This window comes from Bos taurus, chromosome 19 (assembly GCF_002263795.3).
Source record: "Bos taurus isolate L1 Dominette 01449 registration number 42190680 breed Hereford chromosome 19, ARS-UCD2.0, whole genome shotgun sequence".
In the NCBI taxonomy this organism is placed as follows: Eukaryota; Metazoa; Chordata; class Mammalia; order Artiodactyla; family Bovidae; genus Bos; species Bos taurus.
Genome location: NC_037346.1, coordinates 27,105,670 through 27,121,907, shown reverse-complemented (window position 1 = coordinate 27,121,907; position 16,238 = coordinate 27,105,670). Strand labels below are relative to the sequence as shown.

The 16,238-nt window shown below is 56.4% G+C and overlaps 3 protein-coding genes across 7 annotated transcripts; all 3 read right to left on the bottom strand.

Annotated features, from left to right (window-relative positions):
• Positions 1-127: 127 nt before the first annotated feature.
• FGF11 (fibroblast growth factor 11) lies at positions 128-6,799 on the bottom strand. Of its 2 annotated transcripts, none has more exons than XM_005220239.5 (5): positions 5,229-6,799; positions 3,461-3,571; positions 3,160-3,263; positions 2,336-2,450; positions 128-2,062 (listed from the first exon to the last, which is right to left on the bottom strand). In XM_005220239.5, exons 1-5 carry the CDS (start codon positions 5,419-5,421, stop codon positions 1,992-1,994), a joined length of 594 nt encoding a protein of 197 aa, XP_005220296.1. In that variant the 5' UTR covers positions 5,422-6,799; the 3' UTR covers positions 128-1,991. The 2 variants fall into 2 exon arrangements, with proteins under 2 accessions (XP_005220296.1, NP_001179868.1); NM_001192939.2 differs by having other exon boundaries at positions 1,436-2,062; positions 2,336-2,534; positions 5,229-5,421.
• Positions 6,800-7,525: 726 nt separating this feature from the next.
• TMEM102 (transmembrane protein 102) lies at positions 7,526-9,628 on the bottom strand. Of its 3 annotated transcripts, none has more exons than NM_001075344.1 (3): positions 9,501-9,601; positions 8,952-9,185; positions 7,526-8,864 (listed from the first exon to the last, which is right to left on the bottom strand). In NM_001075344.1, the coding sequence occupies exons 2-3, from the start codon at positions 9,163-9,165 to the stop codon at positions 7,540-7,542; spliced, it is 1,539 nt and encodes a 512-aa protein (NP_001068812.1). In that variant the 5' UTR covers positions 9,166-9,185; positions 9,501-9,601; the 3' UTR covers positions 7,526-7,539. The 3 variants fall into 3 exon arrangements, with proteins under 3 accessions (NP_001068812.1, XP_010814202.1, XP_010814203.1); XM_010815900.4 differs by having other exon boundaries at positions 7,529-8,864; positions 8,952-9,310; positions 9,501-9,628; XM_010815901.4 differs by having other exon boundaries at positions 7,529-8,693; positions 8,952-9,628.
• A 2,115-nt stretch (positions 9,629-11,743) lies between these two features.
• On the bottom strand, positions 11,744-16,079 carry SPEM3 (SPEM family member 3). Of its 2 annotated transcripts, none has more exons than XM_059878480.1 (3): positions 16,017-16,079; positions 15,624-15,681; positions 11,744-15,505 (listed from the first exon to the last, which is right to left on the bottom strand). In XM_059878480.1, the coding sequence occupies exons 1-3, from the start codon at positions 16,062-16,064 to the stop codon at positions 11,760-11,762; spliced, it is 3,852 nt and encodes a 1,283-aa protein (XP_059734463.1). In that variant the 5' UTR covers positions 16,065-16,079; the 3' UTR covers positions 11,744-11,759. The 2 variants fall into 2 exon arrangements, with proteins under 2 accessions (XP_059734463.1, XP_059734462.1); XM_059878479.1 differs by lacking the exon at positions 16,017-16,079 and adding an exon at positions 15,830-16,010.
• Between the last annotated feature and the right edge of the window lie 159 nt (positions 16,080-16,238).

Here is a 16,238-nt window from a genome sequence, read left to right as displayed (position 1 = left end):
GACGAGGCGCCCAGGAATGTGCACCTGTTATTGGGGGGCAGCTGCCAGCCCACCCGCCCCGCCCCTGGGACTTGATCCCGCCCCGAGCAACTGCCAAAGCCTGCCACCCACAGATGACAGACAACACTTCAGTTGTATAAATCGTCTTTAATTGAGAAAGCGTGGAGTAGAGACCCGGTCCCCTGGGAGCAGATCCAGGAGATGGGTGGAGCCTGAGCGGGGTCTGTGTGGGTGAGGGGAGCATCCACCCCTCTTAGGACAAGCCAGAAGTAAAAAGAGCCTGAGGAAAGGCAACCTGCCTCTGAGCCCTAGCCCCTCCCTTTAGTGCCTCCTCAGTCTACTCTGCCCAAGTCTGCCTTTAATGCCTCTTCAGTCTACTCTTACCAAGTCTGCCACCACCCAGAGTATCCCTCCCAGTTCACTGATGGGCTTCTGATCTTTTTCAGGCCTGCCCTGAGCTCTCTGCATGTTTTCAGAAAAATCTAGTCAGGCCCTTTTTGGGTACTTAAAACCCAGCTGAAGTTATAAGCTCTTAGGTAAAGCAAATTTTATTCAGTTAGAAGCTTGTGGGGGTGTATGAGGTTTAGAACCCAAGAGGCCCTCACCCTCCTTAGCCTGATCTGTAGGGGAGAAGGGTGGGGCTTATTGCTGAACTGGGGTCTCTTCATTGTGGGTGGGTGGGAGTCACATTTGTCTTTTTTATTCCAGACCTATTACCCTAAAGACCTCAGCTTTAAAGGGGACCTGGAAGGAATTCCTGCTGAGGTAGCTACGTATTCATGTCCCTTCAACCCAGGCACAGGTCCAGTCACTCCATGGTTCTGGTCCCTTCCCCATCCTAGCTGCCCTACTATGAGCCAGGGATTCCTTCCGAAACTCCTTTGCCCTTCCTCAGACTGTTTCCCGACAGGACCCCAACTGAGCTGTAGGAACTAGAAACTGCATGTAAAAATAAGGTTAGCATTCTACAGGCAGACTAAGAGTTTTAGAAAATTATCTAGGAAAAACAAGAAGTGGTTCTTGATCCATCTAGAACTTAGTTTTTTGTGAATCATAGCTGGGTCCTTTCTAGAGCTCATGCTTAACAGGTATCACTAGAGAAGGTGGGAACGTGGGTCTAGAACTTACTCTAGAGCAATAATATGGCTACATAGCACCCCCGTTCCATCCTGAAGGAAAGGGCTGAGAGCCCTGGTCTATGTCATAGAGCTAAGATTCAGAAGGAAGTATGGCTCCATATGTGTCTAGAACACCATGCTCTAGAATTGGGTGTCTCTGGGATAAGAAAGTTCAAACTGTGGTGATCTGAGACTGGTCCCAGTTCAGGCCAAGGCCAAAAGCTGGACAGGGCTCAAATCCAGCCTCTCTCTATTTTGAAGTCAGGGGTCCATCTGGGTCAAGGACAGAAGCCTGATGGATCCAGAACAGAGCCTGGCAGCATGCCTGTGTTTCAGCACAGAGCCTGAGTGAAGAAGTAGCCCTGGCTGGGGTGCCTTGTGTTCTGGAACCTGTCTGGAACAAGGCAGAAGGTGGAGTAGAGAAAGAAGGAATGATCCTGAGCGCCAGTGGACCTACAGATCTATGGCTCAGTGGCAATGAAAAGGGAAAAGGGTTCCAGGAACTGGCTGAGCCCGGGATGGGGAGGATTTATGCCCTGGTTCTATCAGTTTTGGAACCCCCAGCATCATCTCAGAAAAAGGCTTTGGAGGGGTGAGCATGGAAGAAAAGAAGTGATCAGCCAGGACCATTTCCAGACATCTTCCTCTCTGACCCCCAACCCTGGGCCTAAGAGTCTGAGGGTCTCAGCAGGCCCAGAAGTCACAGTGGCCCCTAGGCTCCCTCAGGGCAGAGCACCTGGTGGGACCTGGCTGCACAGGGTATGAGTGTGGCAGCGGTGGTGAGAGCAGGGCCGGGAGCAGGGCTGGGAGACAGGCTGTGGTGGTGGCTGGCTCTGTGCGAGTGCAGGGAGCCTCCAGTCCGGGGATGACATTTCAGGGGGCAGGGGGACTGGAAGGGGAGGTCTCAGGGACACTGTGGAGAGAAGGCTCCCGGTACATGGCCACTGTGAAGTGGGGAGAGAGGAGCAGGAAGGAGAGTTAGGCACCCAGAGGGCTCTGAATAGGCTCCCTTCCCCTCCATGCAGCCTCTGGGAACCCCAACCCACAAAAGGAGATCTCCCCAAATCCCTCAAGGCCAAAGTCTTCCTGGCTTGGCCTGTCATAACAGGTATCTTCTTAAAACACTTATAACCCCTGAGCTGTATGTCATTAAATATCCATGTCAAGGTCAATACCCTCCCATGTGGCCTGTCTCTTCCCAGAGGGTCCATACTCACCCTCCAGGAGCTTGGGTACAAAGTGGGCAGCTGCCTTGGTCTTCTTGACTCGATTTCCCTTCATGACTCGGCCCTCCTTGTCCAGGCCCAGGTACCAGGCCCGTCCAGAACGGCGCTGGCGATAGAGAGCAGAGGCGTACAGGACATAGTAATTCTCAAAGACGCACTCCTTAAAGCGACACTCAGCTGTGAAATGCGGCTGAGGAGACAAAGACCCAGAAAGGCACACACAGACAGAGAGACAAAAAGACACATCACTGGACTAGAAGGGAGCCCTGGGAAGAACAAGGCAGGATGCAATCCATATATCTGAGGTGAGGAGAACCAACTTCTGAGTCCATGCAGGAACTGGGACAAAAGGAGGATGAAAAAGAGTCTGGTGGCCCCCAAAGGCCAGGAACTAGACTTCTGGGGGCCTGGAATAAGAAGATACATTCTCTCTAATCTACTCCATTCCCAACCTCTCACCATCCAGGGGACCTGGAGGGAATTCCTGCTTGGAGGAATTCCAGAATCCTTTCCCAATATCCCAAATGACTCTGGGATAGTGAGTAATAATGAAGTTTCGAGGAGGTAGGAGGAGACACAGGGATCCTAAAAGCCTGAAGGAGTTGGACATTCAAAAGCCTGGGGGTACACCGGGGGCTGTTCAAGGAGGAGAGATTAAAGGGAATCTAGAGTAGGTGCTCCTGAGTGGGCAGTGAGGACAGGGTGTTGGCAAGAGCTGGAGGGATAGGGAGCTCTGAGCTGCAAAATACTTGTAGTTGGGAAGTCTGTCCTAGAGGAGTCCCCAGACCCCAGGCCACTCCACCCCCTTGTCTCACCGAGCTGTAGAGCAGCCCCTCAGCGTTCATGGCCATGTAGTGACCCAGCTTGGCACTCTGGATGGTGACTACTCGCAGCCCCACAGGGATCAGGTTGAAGTGGGCTGGGGGTAGAGAGAGGGAGCCTCAGTACCCCAGACCTCCAACTCCTATCTGAGCACACACACACACACACACCCATTCCAGTTCCAGCTCTTCCCTTGGGAGTCAAAGAGCCAATGGATCCTGAAGCGGGAATAGTATTGTCATGGCCTGTGCCCACTCTCCCCCTTCCCACCAGGCAGCTGGCTTCCCCTCTCACTGAAAGAGCTGGTGTCTTCTGGGGTGCCCTGGATGCTCCCGTCGGGATTCGCCTGGAGGTAGAAACCCTGGCGGCAGAACAGTTTGGTGACGATGCCTTTGAGCTGAGGTTCTGGAGAGAGAGACATTCATCTTGGAACATCACATCTCTGTTCCCAGAAACATTCCTACACTTGGCGGGATCAGAGGAGAGAAAGAAAAAGAGAATGGAGGGAAGGAAGAGGGTCGGTCCCAGGGCCCTCCCAGCAAGCTCTTTCCCACCTCTCTCAGACGCCAGAGGAAGCTGGGGTGTGGGTCCCTTCTGCTGCCTCTAACCAGTTTTCAGTTTAATTTATTGAAATTTATTTAAACGCTTAATTCCTACCCTACAGCTCAACCATAAGGGGGGGAGGGGAGAAGAGGGAAGAGGAGGGCAGAGATGTATGGAAAGGTAGAGGACAGAGAGAGACTGGCAGGCCTGCTGAAAGGGCAGTGTGTGTGCGACTGTGGGGGCAGTAAGGTGACCACAGGGTAGGGGCGCCTCCTCAGGGATGGGGGTGGGACTGGGTCTGATGCTGACTCAGCACCTGCTGCTGCGGTTGCCGCTTGCTTGGCGCGGGCCTCTCCTTGGCCCAGCGCCGGCCTGTCTGACACTGACCCATCTGTCTGTCTGTCTGTCTGTCAGTCTACTGGCTCGCGGGAGCCCAGCCCTCCCTGAGCCTCAGCCTCTCCCCTTCAGCCAGGTAACCCGCCTGGGATGGGGGACATTCGGTACCACACCAAGGAAATGGGGGAGGGGGCCGGGGAGCTGGCGAGGCAGGCTGAATCACGTGGGGACCGGGTCCCACTCAAAGGGTGGGCTGCGGACCGTACCACTACGGAGGGCCGACGGCGGAGGGGGGAGAAGGACCGCGGAGGGGGGCAGTCTCTCCCTAGGGGAGCTGGGAGCGGGGGAAAGAGAGGCCAAAGGGACTCCCTGACTGTCGCACCTGGACGGGGACCACACGCCAACCCTCACAACTCTCGTCCCCCGAGGCTTGCTCCCGGCCGACTTCCCGGTACCCCCTCGTAGGTGGTACGACCCTCAGTCTCCGTGCGGGTCTCCCAGTGTACTGTGTCTGAGTCCCTCATAGCAGAGGGTCCCCTGAGCCTGTGAAGCCCGATTTTGGAGTCGCGTAGGGGGGGTCGCCGGGGGGGGGTGCCCAGCTCCTTTCTTGGAGCGCAGGTCACGGGAGGAGGGCGCACAGAGGGGCGGGCTGGAGAGGTAGCTGCAAGGACACCCGGGGGAGAGCTGGGGAGATTGGCGCCGAGCCAGGCAAGCTCGGCCAGGAGGAACGGAGCCACAGCTCGGAGGAGCGGGAGCACCAGGGCGGGGGCGGGGCTGCCAGAGCCGCAGAAACCCTCGGGGTGACCCAGGCGTCCGGAACCCCCAGGCCCCTCCACTCGGGATTGAAAGAATCGCGAGAGCCGGCACGTAGGCGGAGGATGGTGGGGGTGGGGACTCGTGTTGGGTACGGGGGAGGCGGCGAGAAGGAGCTGCCAAGCTTCGGGGCACCCAGCTTAGCCCCTCGTGCCTTCCCCTTGCCCTCGAAAGCAAGGAGACTCGGGGTTACGGGCGAAAGAAAAGGGAAACTGAGGTATCGTCTGGCTGAGAGTTGGTGGCCCAGGCCCACCCCTTCATTTTCGGGGAGCTCCCCCACTTCGGTCAGGCCCCGCTCTTCGGGAGTTCCTGGCCTCAACCTCCCAGGCAGAGAGACCCCAGGCCTGGAGACCCCGCCCCAGCCACTCACCCGGGCCGCGGTCCGTCCGCGCGGGACGCCCCCCGCACAGTCGCACCTTGGACAGCAGGATGAGCAGCTGCTTCTGGCAAAGGGACTTGGTGCCGCGGGGACACACGCGCCGCTGCGCCGACACGGGCCGGCTGCCCCCGGGCTCGCGGACCTCCCGCTTCTGCCGAATCAGGCTACTGGCCAGTGCCGCCATGGCGCCCCGGGAGGAGACACCCCCAAACCGGCAGGCGCCCGGAGCGCGCTGGGCACCCCCTCCCCCAGAGAAGCCCGCTCGCTCACCAGGACATACTCTGGACGCTCCGGTCCCGACTCACCGCCCTACCCGCAGGACCTGAGGATAAACCCTAGAGGACCCCCAGCCCAGGCGCCAGCTCCCACCCTTGGGCCTCCTACTAGCTTCGTGGGACCCAGCAGCCTATTTACCCCTCAATGGACCCCACCCTCGACTTTTGCCCCCTACAGAAAACTCTCCCCTTCTCTAGTCTCCTGTGTCCCTGTCCCCCACTAACCTTATCCCAAAGGCAAGACCCTCAGATTTTCCAAGACGTGGTTCCAATATCCCCAGGCACCTTTCCACCCTATTTCCAGGCCCCCTGTTCCTGACAAAGCCACTCTTATAATCTTAAGGGTGTGGGTCCTTAGCTTTGGAGATATTCGCTCACCCCACTCCTGCTGGGGTGCTGCCAATGTCAGCGAAGAACCCAACCTTGGTTCCTTTTCCTTTGCCACCCTCTAAGTGAAGAATCCCCCACTTTTTTCACTGAAATCCCCCAAAAACTATGTCTCGAGATATTCAGACTGTCCCCATTCAGCAAGCAGAGGTTCCCAGACCCTGTCTCTGGACAAAACCAGTATTTACCAAGTCACCCCCATTTCTAGTGGCAGAGGGTTCCAGGTACTGAGCCCCTTTCCTCACCTTGTTACCCTCCACTCCTTTTGAAGTCACCTCCAAATCCGCCCTTCCTAGTGGTTACACCAGGTGGTTGTCTGGAGGGCCCTCTGCCACCTCGGAATAAGGAGCATAGGTTTTGGGGTTTTGGGTGTTTTTTTTTTTTTTTTTTCTGGCAGCCCTTTAATTTCCTCGGGGACAGCTGGTACTGTTTAGATCCCAGGCCCTCCAATCCAACCAGCCCCCCAGGAGAGGAGTGCACCCACGTTGTCACGGGTCCCCAAATGTGAACAGACCCCCTATAAGTCAGAGCGCATCCCAGCTTTCTGCGACAGGGCTTCCTCTTCCTCCCGGGGACTGCCTACAGCACCCCCTCTTCCTTCCCCGACGCCCCTCAACCTGTCCTGTCTTGTCAATCCGGCGACGGCTGGCGCTGGCTCCGGTTCCAGGCTCCTCCCTCCCTGTACCCCGCAAACGGGGCTTCCCCCCACGCCCGGCTAGGCGTCCCAGACCCCAGGAAGGAGTGAGGGTGTCTCCGCAGAGCGCCCTGGTCCGGCGAAGTGAACACTGGGCCTGGCGGCTGGACAGAGTGCAGCGGCGGCAGCGGCGGCAGCAGTAGCGGCGGTGGGAAGCTCAGGCGGCGGCGGCGGCGACAGCAGCTCCCCCTCCTCCGAGAGCCGGCCCGGGGGCGGGGCAGGGGGCGGAGACGCCGGGAAAGGGCCGTGGGGGGTGGGGGGAGCTGGGCGGGTGAAACCCCGGGGTTCCTTGGAGCCAGAGAGTGGGGACGGTCTTAGAGGCAGCCGGAGCCGCCTGTTTCGGGGTTCAGTGGAGGAGGGACAAATAGGCGACTCCACAGAAGGCAAATCTGCACGAGGGGAGAGCTTGGGCTTAGGTAGATGGAATGGTGGACGCCTCGAGAATGGAGAAAGGTACCCTACTGCCCGGGATCGAGGACATCACTGGATGAGGAAAGTGGGGGATAGCGGTGGTGGCGAGGACTAGCCTGGGGTGAAATCCGGCCTCCTTAATATCTCTGCTTTTGTGTGAACCAAATTGGTCAGTCCCTGGTCTCCATACCTCTCTCCTTTTCACGTCTTTTTTCAGCAAATATATTACCTCTATTGACCCTTAAGAGAAAAGACCATAAGCACTGGGGGGAGATGGATGCAAGAGGTTGCACCGGGGCAAGAAGGGTGCTGGCCACAGATGTGGAAAGTGGAGAGGCCGGAATGGAACGACCTGTGCCAGGGATGGTGCTGGAGGAGGGTGGGAGGATGGCGAGGAACCAGACAGGAGGCCTTCTAGAACGCGGATTCTTCGGGCCCAAGGGGTTCAGCCTGTCTCCCAGGTGGAGGAAGAGCAGTCCCCTCCACACCCCATCGGCAAACAGAAGCAGTTTCCACGTTAGTACGAACAGCGTTTTTAATGGGACCCGGCTCCCACGCCGGCTAAGCCGCCCCCCTTCCGCGCAGCCTTGGCCTCCTCCACAGCTGCACGCAGGGCCCGGGCAGGGTCCCCGCGAAGCAGGGCCAACGCCCCGAGCAGCGAAGAGGCGCCGTCCCCCGCACGGAGCTTTTGGCCACTCAGAAAATAGTGGGGCAGCGTCCGCGCCTCGAGTACTCGGCCCAGCTCATCCAGCAGCCCGAGGCAGCAGGCGCCCGCATTCTCGGGCCGCGCCAGATAGAGCGCGGGCAGCCGCTCGCACGCCCAGTAGAGCAACGTCCGCAGGAGGTAGGGCGCCGCGGCCCGGGTCCCCGCCACCAGCGGGCGCAGCAGCGCCTGGGCCGCCGCGTGCGCTTGCAGCAGCGGAGTGGGTATGCGCGCCTTGAGCGCCAGCTCCTGGCGGGCAAAGCAGAGCTGCCAGCCGGAGGCTCCCGGCCGCTCCGTTTGGCCGCCGCCGCCGGGCACCAGGTAGAAGGAGGACGACTCCGAGGCCAGCGGGCCGGCCCACGAGTGGCTCCGAGCCCCCTGGGGCCAGCCGGCCACAGACACCACCGGGATCAGGTCGAAAAGCAGGAGGCGGCGCGGGGGCCCGGGCGTAGCCAGGAGGATGGTAGTGAACCCTGCGTGGCGGGCTGCGTGGACCAAGCGCGGGGCACCCGGGACGGGGAATAGGGACTCAGCGACCGCAGCCAGCGAAGCAAAGAACCAAGCAGCCACCTGGGCGGGGCACAATGTGGGCCATGCCTCCCGAGCCTCCGACGGCTGTGGCCCTGGGCTAACATCGGCTGCTTTGGTGACGTCATCATTCGTTTCTTCCGATAGTGAGGGAAAGCCAATATCGGTTAGGTTTTGCTGGGGTGACTCCGGCACTGAAACATTACTAGGTGATTTTTCCAAAGACTCGTGTGCCTCAGGCTCAATGATGTCACTGTGTGGCTGGTCCACGGAGCTTTGCGGGTCCCGGGGACCCTCTCTGCTATCAGTTGGGTGGATCCAATCACGTCCTCCTGGGACTGGGGGTCCTAGGCAATCCTGCCATGCTTCCCGGACCGAGGTTCCGCGTACCTGCTCTGGGAGGCAGAGCCATGCGTAACAGGATCTCATGTCCAGTTGCAGCTCCTGCCCAGTGCCATCTAAAGAAAACACGGGCACCAGGAGTGTGAAGCCAGCATCGTAGTGAGGTCCCCGAGTGTAGGGACCTAGAGGCGCAGGTCCCAAATCCAGGGAGCCCTCTCGAATCCCACCACGAAGCAGCAGGAGCTCTGTCTGGGGAGGAAAGCGAGGGTCCCTGCGATGAATGAGACCTAAGGGAAGAGTAGGGATCGTGAAGGCATGATCCAGAGCCCAGGATGGGATGGGGCGGAGCTGAGAGCAGCAAGAGGGTTACTTACTAAGCAAAGAGAACACAAAATCCTTGGCCTGGAGGAGATCTGGTCCTGGCTTGGGCCCATCATTCCAACTCTCCTGCACACCCAGCTCCTGGATCAGCTGGGTTAGTTCTTGCAGCTGCGCTCCAGAGCAGAAGTCGATGTCTGTGAGCGGCCGGGCTGGGGCTGGGGGCGGTGGGCTCCACCAGGGAGCGTTCCCCCAGACTGCAGAAGCCATATGGCTCTATCGTTTGGGGGCTAGGAAATACACGTACAGGGGAAAGCCCAGAAACGTTGTTCCTTCTGCTGTGGAAAACTCGCCCCTCCGTTCTTTTCTCTTCCCGAGATCGAGAGGGTGCCCAAGACACAATCTACCAATGGGTCTGCAGATGAAGGGCTCTAAATTTAGTCTTGAAAGCAAACAAATACCTCCTCCGTCCTTGCCCTTTTCTCATATGCTAGTCCCCACCCCCATGGACCGATTCACCTGACTCAGCAGGTTAAAGTGGCTGTTTGGCCCCTCCTACAGAATGCAATAGCCTCCTTCGCCGCCCCCTGTCTACCTCCCCTTACCTCTTTTTCGGAAGAGGCTAGTGGTCTGCAGCTTCCCTCTTAGGGGTAGCTGCAAGGTCTGAAAAGAAAATGGGTAGGAAGATTCAACAGGTAACTTCTTCCTGCTGCTCACAAGGCTACGCCCCTACGTTACAACCACGCCCCTTTCTGGAGGTGGTTCCGGACCAGCCCGGCCTCCAGTCAATCTCTCCTTTGGCTTTGCAGAGATCTCCTGGCTATCTTGGGAGTTGTAGTTTGTCTTCCAAGCTACCAGGGCATTAGAGCCACGCCCCCAGATCCTTTCCTGTTCCGCTGAAATAGTGCCTGATGGAAGTTGTAGTTTCTATGGAAATAAACTATAGTGTGTCTTTCCAAGGCCAGGTCAATCGCAAACATTCCTTGGGCTTAGAACAGAGACATAATAGGATGGATCCAAATAGCAAATGATAATGAGGCACATAGCCTAGGGCCTGAGAGAGTAGAGGTGCCCTGGTAACTTAAATCTAGAAGAGTCCTTGCATACAATTACTGCTAGCCTAGGAAGGTGCCACATGACTTGTCCAAGGTCAGCGCGGAGCAAGAGAGGTGTTGGAAAGGGGTTTCCCAACTGGGATGAATATCTTTGGAATCAGTGGTGGTAATGTTAGACAAGAATACGTAGGTAGTGATGACCCAGGGATTGACATCCAAAGGAACATAGTAGTGATGGCCACCTCAGACACACAAATGGTATCAGGGCAAACACTTTGGAATCTCGCAGCTCAGGTGCGTATACAGAAGAGTTACCAGGGCTGAAAATCAAGTCCAGAGGAAACTCCCAGGTGGGCTGGGGCAGGGCAATGAGAAAGTATCAGGGGAAGAAAATTGCTTTCAGCAACCAGTGCTATCATGGACACAGCTTAAGTCCAGGATGAAACTAGGAGCCAGAATAATAGGGCAGAAAGATAGGTAACCAGAGACAAGCTCACGGATTAGACCAGTGCATGCTGGACCAGGAATTCTTATAGTCCTTTTTCCCAGGGGTCTGTCTCCACAGTAAACTAGGGCTAAGTCCATGGGCAAGAAAATGGGCAAGTGGAGACACTTATAACAAATCAAAGGCCTGTTCAACAACTCAACGGACATGAATTTGAGCCAACTCTGGGAGATAGTGAAGGACAAAGAAGCCTGGCATGATGCAGTCCATGGGGTCACAAAGAGTCAGATATGACTTTAGCGACTGAACAACAAAAGGAGGGGACCCTCAGAATCCAGGGCCCAATTTGGGGAGCCTAAAATTCAGGGGTTCCTAATCACTGACAAAGAGAGGTCTTCTCCCCCTGTTGCCAAGAGCCCCAAACACAGCCCAGAACCAGGAAGGCAAATTTCCATACAACAGGTTGTGACCCAAGAGACCAGATCAGGAAAACTGAAGCCTGGGCTCTTTCTCACAGTCTGGGGAAATCAGGCATTGGGCATCCATTTCTACATCTTAACCTCCTCCCTAGATGGTGGCTTCTGAACCAGCCTAAAAAGAACTAAGTTCTCTGGGCCTCTTAAAGCTCCCTGAAAGTGAAAGTGACAGTTGCTCAGTTGTGTCTGACTCTTTGCGACCCCATGGACTATACAGTCCATGGAATTCTCCAGGCCAGAATACTGGAGTGGGTAGCCTTTCCCTTATCCAGGCGATCTTCCCAACTCAGGGATCAAACCCAGGTCTCCCACACTGCAAGTGGATTCTTTACTACCTGAGCCACAAGGAAAGCCCATCTTAAAGCAGTTATGCTTTGGATGGCTGACAGGGAAAGTAAAGTTGCCCTGAACTCTAAAGTATTGCTCTCCAGTAGCATTTTCTGTGATGACGGAAATGTTCTAAATCTGTGCCATCCAATACAGTAGCCAGTAGCTCCATGTGGCTATTGAGCACTTAGATCATGAGACTGAGGAACAAATTTTTTTTTTTTGGCTGTGCCTTGCAGCTTGCAGGATCTTAGTACTCCTGACCAGGGACTGAAGCCCAGCCATGTCTGTGAAAGTGCTGAATCCTAACCACTGGACCTCCAGAGAACTCCCTGAGAACACTTTTAAACTTTACTTAATTTAAACTCATTTACATTCTAATAGGCATATTTGGCTAGTAGCTACTGTAATGGAGAATGCAGCTCTAGGGCCTTGGGGATAAAAGCTTAAGGTAAGACAGCGACAGCAGGAAAGCTGGGAGTTTCATTCCTTATCCCCCACCTGAGGGGTGGGGTTGGGGTGGATGGCCTTAAATAACCACAGAACACTTCTCTTGCCTTTTTATTCTTTATGCACATTGGTCCCCTCTTTTTCTAAGTTTCTCATCACACACTGATATCCCCACGCCTTGGCCATCTCTGGTGAGTTGTTGGATATCTCTCGGTGAATGCGCCTGGGAGACAACGCTTCGCACTTGTCCCTGCCTGCTCCCAACTGTCTCTGGCGGGCATCAAAGACCACGTGCCCTACCCGGGTGCCTGACCCTGGGCAGTGGGGCTTCCAGTTGGTTTGGGGAGGCATAGACATCTGGCGATAGTTCTGGGAGGCTGCAGGAGCTGTGTCCACGGGGCGGTACACCCAGTCTTGGCTGCCTGCTCGCCGGGAGGGTGGTTGCAGCTCTATCAGCACAGGCACCTCTGAGAAGGTTTGTCGATTATTGTAGACCTCCTGGGCCTTGGCGGGGGAGGAGAGCTGGCTAGGTGGGACAGAAGCCCCTGGAACATGCTGCCCGGCATCATGCCTTTGAGGAATCTTCTGAGATATAAATGACTTTGGGGTCTGAAGTGGGCCCAAAACTTGGACACAGTCAGTTCCCAGAGGGTTCTTGTGGAGGACAGGATTGGGGACAAAGTGCGAGTCCTCTTGGAGGCCTGATCCCTTGATAAAGTCCTGAGTCTTGGAGAAGCCAGAGTCTTGAGTAAGGGCTGGACCCTTCTGGGGGCCAGGATGTTGAATAACTCCTGGGTACTTGTGGAGGTTAGGGTTGTAGCAATGTTCTGGGCTCCTGTGAAGTTTCGCATCTTGGGGAACATCACATCTTTTGACTTCGGTGACATGGGTAAGGCCCAGATTCTTATGGAGGTCAGAATCTTGAGTAAGGTCTTGGCTCTTGTAAACTCCAGAATCTTGAGTAAGGCCTGGATTGTTGTAGTCTCCTGAGTCCTTATAGAGGCCAGGGGTTTGCACAAAGCCTGGGTTCTTATGGGGACCAGATTCCTGGGTAAGGCCTGAGTTCTGTTTGACTCCAGGGTCTTGGACAAAGCATGGACTCTTCTGTGGTTCAGAATCTTGGGTAAAGCCTAGACTCCTGGACACTCCTGGATCTTGGGCATTACCTCTACTCTTGTAACATCCAGAATCTTGAGAAGGGTGTGGGATACTATGGAGGCCAGTTTTTTGGGAGAGCTCTTGACTTCTATAGAAGTTTTGTTCTAGATTTCTACAGACTCCAGAGTCATGCCTAAAGCCTGAGCTCCTCTGAATGTCAGAAGTTTGAAGAAATGGTGTGATCTTGTGGAGACCAGAAGGTTGGGTGAGATATGGGCTTCTAAAGAAACTTCCCTCTTGAGTAGAACTTAAACTCTGGGAGCAAGAATCTTGTGTAATGACTGAATCCTTGTGAAAGTCAGAGTCTTGGGAAAGGCTTGGATTCTTGCAGAGATAAGGATCTTGGGTAAAGCCTGGGCTCTTGTGGAGGCCTGGGTCTTGAGCAAGGCCTGGGCTCTTGTGGAGGCCTGGGTCTTGAGTAAAGCCTGGGCTCATGTGGAGGCCTGGGTCTTGAGTAAAGCCTGGGCTCTTGTGGAGGCCTGAGTCTTGGGTAAAGCCTGGGCTCTTGTGGAGGCCTGGGTCTTGGGTAAAGCCTGGGCTCTTGTGGAGGCCTGGGTCTTGGGTAAAGCCTGGGCTCTTGTGGAGGCCTGGGTCTTGGGTAAAGCCAGGGCTCTTGTGGAGGCCTGGATTTTGAACAAGGCCTGGGCTCTTGTGGAGGCCTGAGTCTTGGGTAAAGACTGGACACTTGTGGAGGCCTGGATTTTGAGCAAGGCCTGGGCTCTTATGGAAGCCTGGGTCTTGAGTAAAGCCTGGGTTCATGTGGAGGTTTGGATTCAGGGTAAGCTCTGGCTTTCTGGGAACTCTAGTGTCTTCTGAAGGGCCTGGGATCTTCTGGAGACCATGGTCTTGGTTGAGGCCTAGATTCTCATGAAGTTCAGGGGGCTGGGGCTGGTTTTGGGTTTGGGAAGTAGTGGAGAACTGGGGAGGGATGGGACCCTGGGAAGAGAGGACAGACTGAGGAGACTTGGAGGTTGGGGGAAATTTGGGGGTCTGTACTAAGGTGGAGGGCTTCTGGTGGTTGCTGTGTTGATGAACAACAAAGGATCTGGGAGAAATGAGAGGCAGAGAAAGAGTGCAGGGTGGAGGCACAGTACTCATTGAGTTCTGGGTACTGGTTGGAACATGGAAGCAAGGTTGATAAGGGGTAGCATCTTTGGAGTACACCAGGAATTTGGGGTAGACTGGAGTCTGGGAGTCCGTGTTTTGCTTCTCAGAGCTGTAAGGGTGGAAACTGCAGTAAGGGAAGGTCTTGGGCTGCACAGATTCATCCTTGACATCATTTGAAAGCTTCCATTCCATGTTCCCCAACTCCAGGTAACCCAATATGGATCCTGTGAAGGGCTTGGCACTGTCCTCACTACTTTGCTTCAATGTTTGCTCAGCTGTACCAGAGCTTACCAGGCCATGCCCCTCTTGGAGCCTGGAGAGTGTACCTAAGTCCTTTATGGAATACCCAGAGTTCTGAGGGGCACGTACATGGAATAAGTTCTGCTTTACCCTGCGGGCATCATAAACCACATGGCCAGTGGAGAGGCCTTGGCTGAAGGCAGACAAAGTAGAGGGAATAGAAGTTAGGATGGAGGAAGTGGGTGTGGAAGGGACTGGAGTGGTCGGCAGGGCCATGACCAGTGCAGGGACAGCGGTTGTGGCAGACATGGGGACAGGGGCTGGTGTAGGGGCTGGAGCAGAAGTAGCAGCCTGGGCAGAAGCTGGGGGAGGGATTGGAGCAGAAGATGGGGGAGGGGCTGGAACAGAAGTTGGGGGAGGGGCTGGGGCAGAAGTTGGGGGAAGGGCTGGGGCAGAAGTTGGGGGAGGGACTGGAACAGAAGCTGGGGGAGGGGCTGGGGGAGGGACTGGGGCAGAAGCTGGGGGAGGGACTGGGGCAGAAGCTGGGGGAGGGACTGGGGCAGAAGCTGAGGGAGGGACTGGGGCAGAAGCTGGGGGAGGGATCAGAGTTTGGGCATGGGTATAGGTTAGATGAGCATGGGTCAGCGTGTGGGTAAGCGTGTGGCCCTCGCACTGGGCTGGGCCCTGTGAGGGGGCCAGGTCCAGGGTATAGGCTGAGGTGTGCTCTGGACCACAGACCTGGGCAGAGTTGTGCTCAGGGCCAAGGGCTAGGGAGTCAGTCTCGGCCTGAGGTGGGGCATGCTCAGGGGGATAAATGGGGGTGTGGGTCTGGGTCTGGGCTGGGGTGGGCTCAGGGGGGTGGGCTGGGGAGAAGGTCTGGGCCTTGGTAGGAGCATGCCCAGGAGACTGGACCGGGGAGTGGGTCTGGGCCTGGGCTGGGTCATGGTCTGGGGTCTTAGTCTTGCTCTCTTGGGGCAGGCGCAGTGGAACCATGTCCACCTTGCTCATCCTACGGAACTTGGAAGATGTCTCCGGCTTAGAGTAGAAGGTGGCTTGGGCCTTTAAGGCTGTGATCTGAGGGTCCTCCCCAGCTCCCATCAGCCCCTCCTTCCACAGTCCCCATGGCACCTCCACGGGAGCCCCGACATGTCCACACTGAGGCGACATCCAGCAACACTTAGAAGCCTTCTCATCGTTCGTGTCTGGTATCCAGGAGTCCAGGTGGTTAGGGTGCCCGAGCAGGAAGCTTGGGCGGCGGTGGAAGCGGGGCGGAACTCTTGAGCACGGGTTCTTGGGATCCACGGAGCAACGCACGCACATGGGATGGCCGCCTGCATAGCTGGATTGCTTGTCTGCAGGGAGAGGCGAGATGTGACCAAGCCTGGGTCCCTGATTGGCTAAGGGTGGGGACGGGGATAGAAGAAAGGGAACAGGTCCATGTCCCCGGAGCCCACGCCGGGGCCCACTCACCTCTGGGGAAAAAATGACGGAAAAGAGTCCGCAAGGAGTTCTTCAGGTGTTTCCAGAGCTGAGGGAAGCAGAGGAGGGGAGAGTCCGGGAGCAGGGTGAGCCCTGAAGTCCAATCCTTGTCTGGCCACACCCCAACAGCCCTCCCACCTAAGCCCCTTTGAGACCCCAAGGCTCCCCCAACACTGCTGCCCAGATCCTGCCCTGACCAGAGTCACCACATTGATCCCCACGTTGAGCAAGATGAAGCTGCCCAGGATCAGAAGAATTGAGTCTCCTAGGTCCTGGCACTTTCTGGGGTTGGTGCCAGAGCACGCTTGGGCTCCGTGGTAGCTTCGCTCACCCATGGCTGGGGGTCCCAGGGCTACCTGGGCCCCCTGGCCCCCACATACTCACTAGGAGCCAGACTCCTCTGGTGGGGGAGGGGGAGAAGGACTGCGTCATAATGGGGAGGTGGGTGGGGTCACAATGAGGGAGGAGGAGAATAAAGAGGGCCAAGAGTGGCATTCCCTGGTAACTGGGGTCAGGCAGCCTGAGCCTGGACAGTCAAACAGGGCCCCAGAGGCCAGCACACCTCTCCTCAAGCCATCAATCCTTCCCTCACAGCCCAATGAGTCA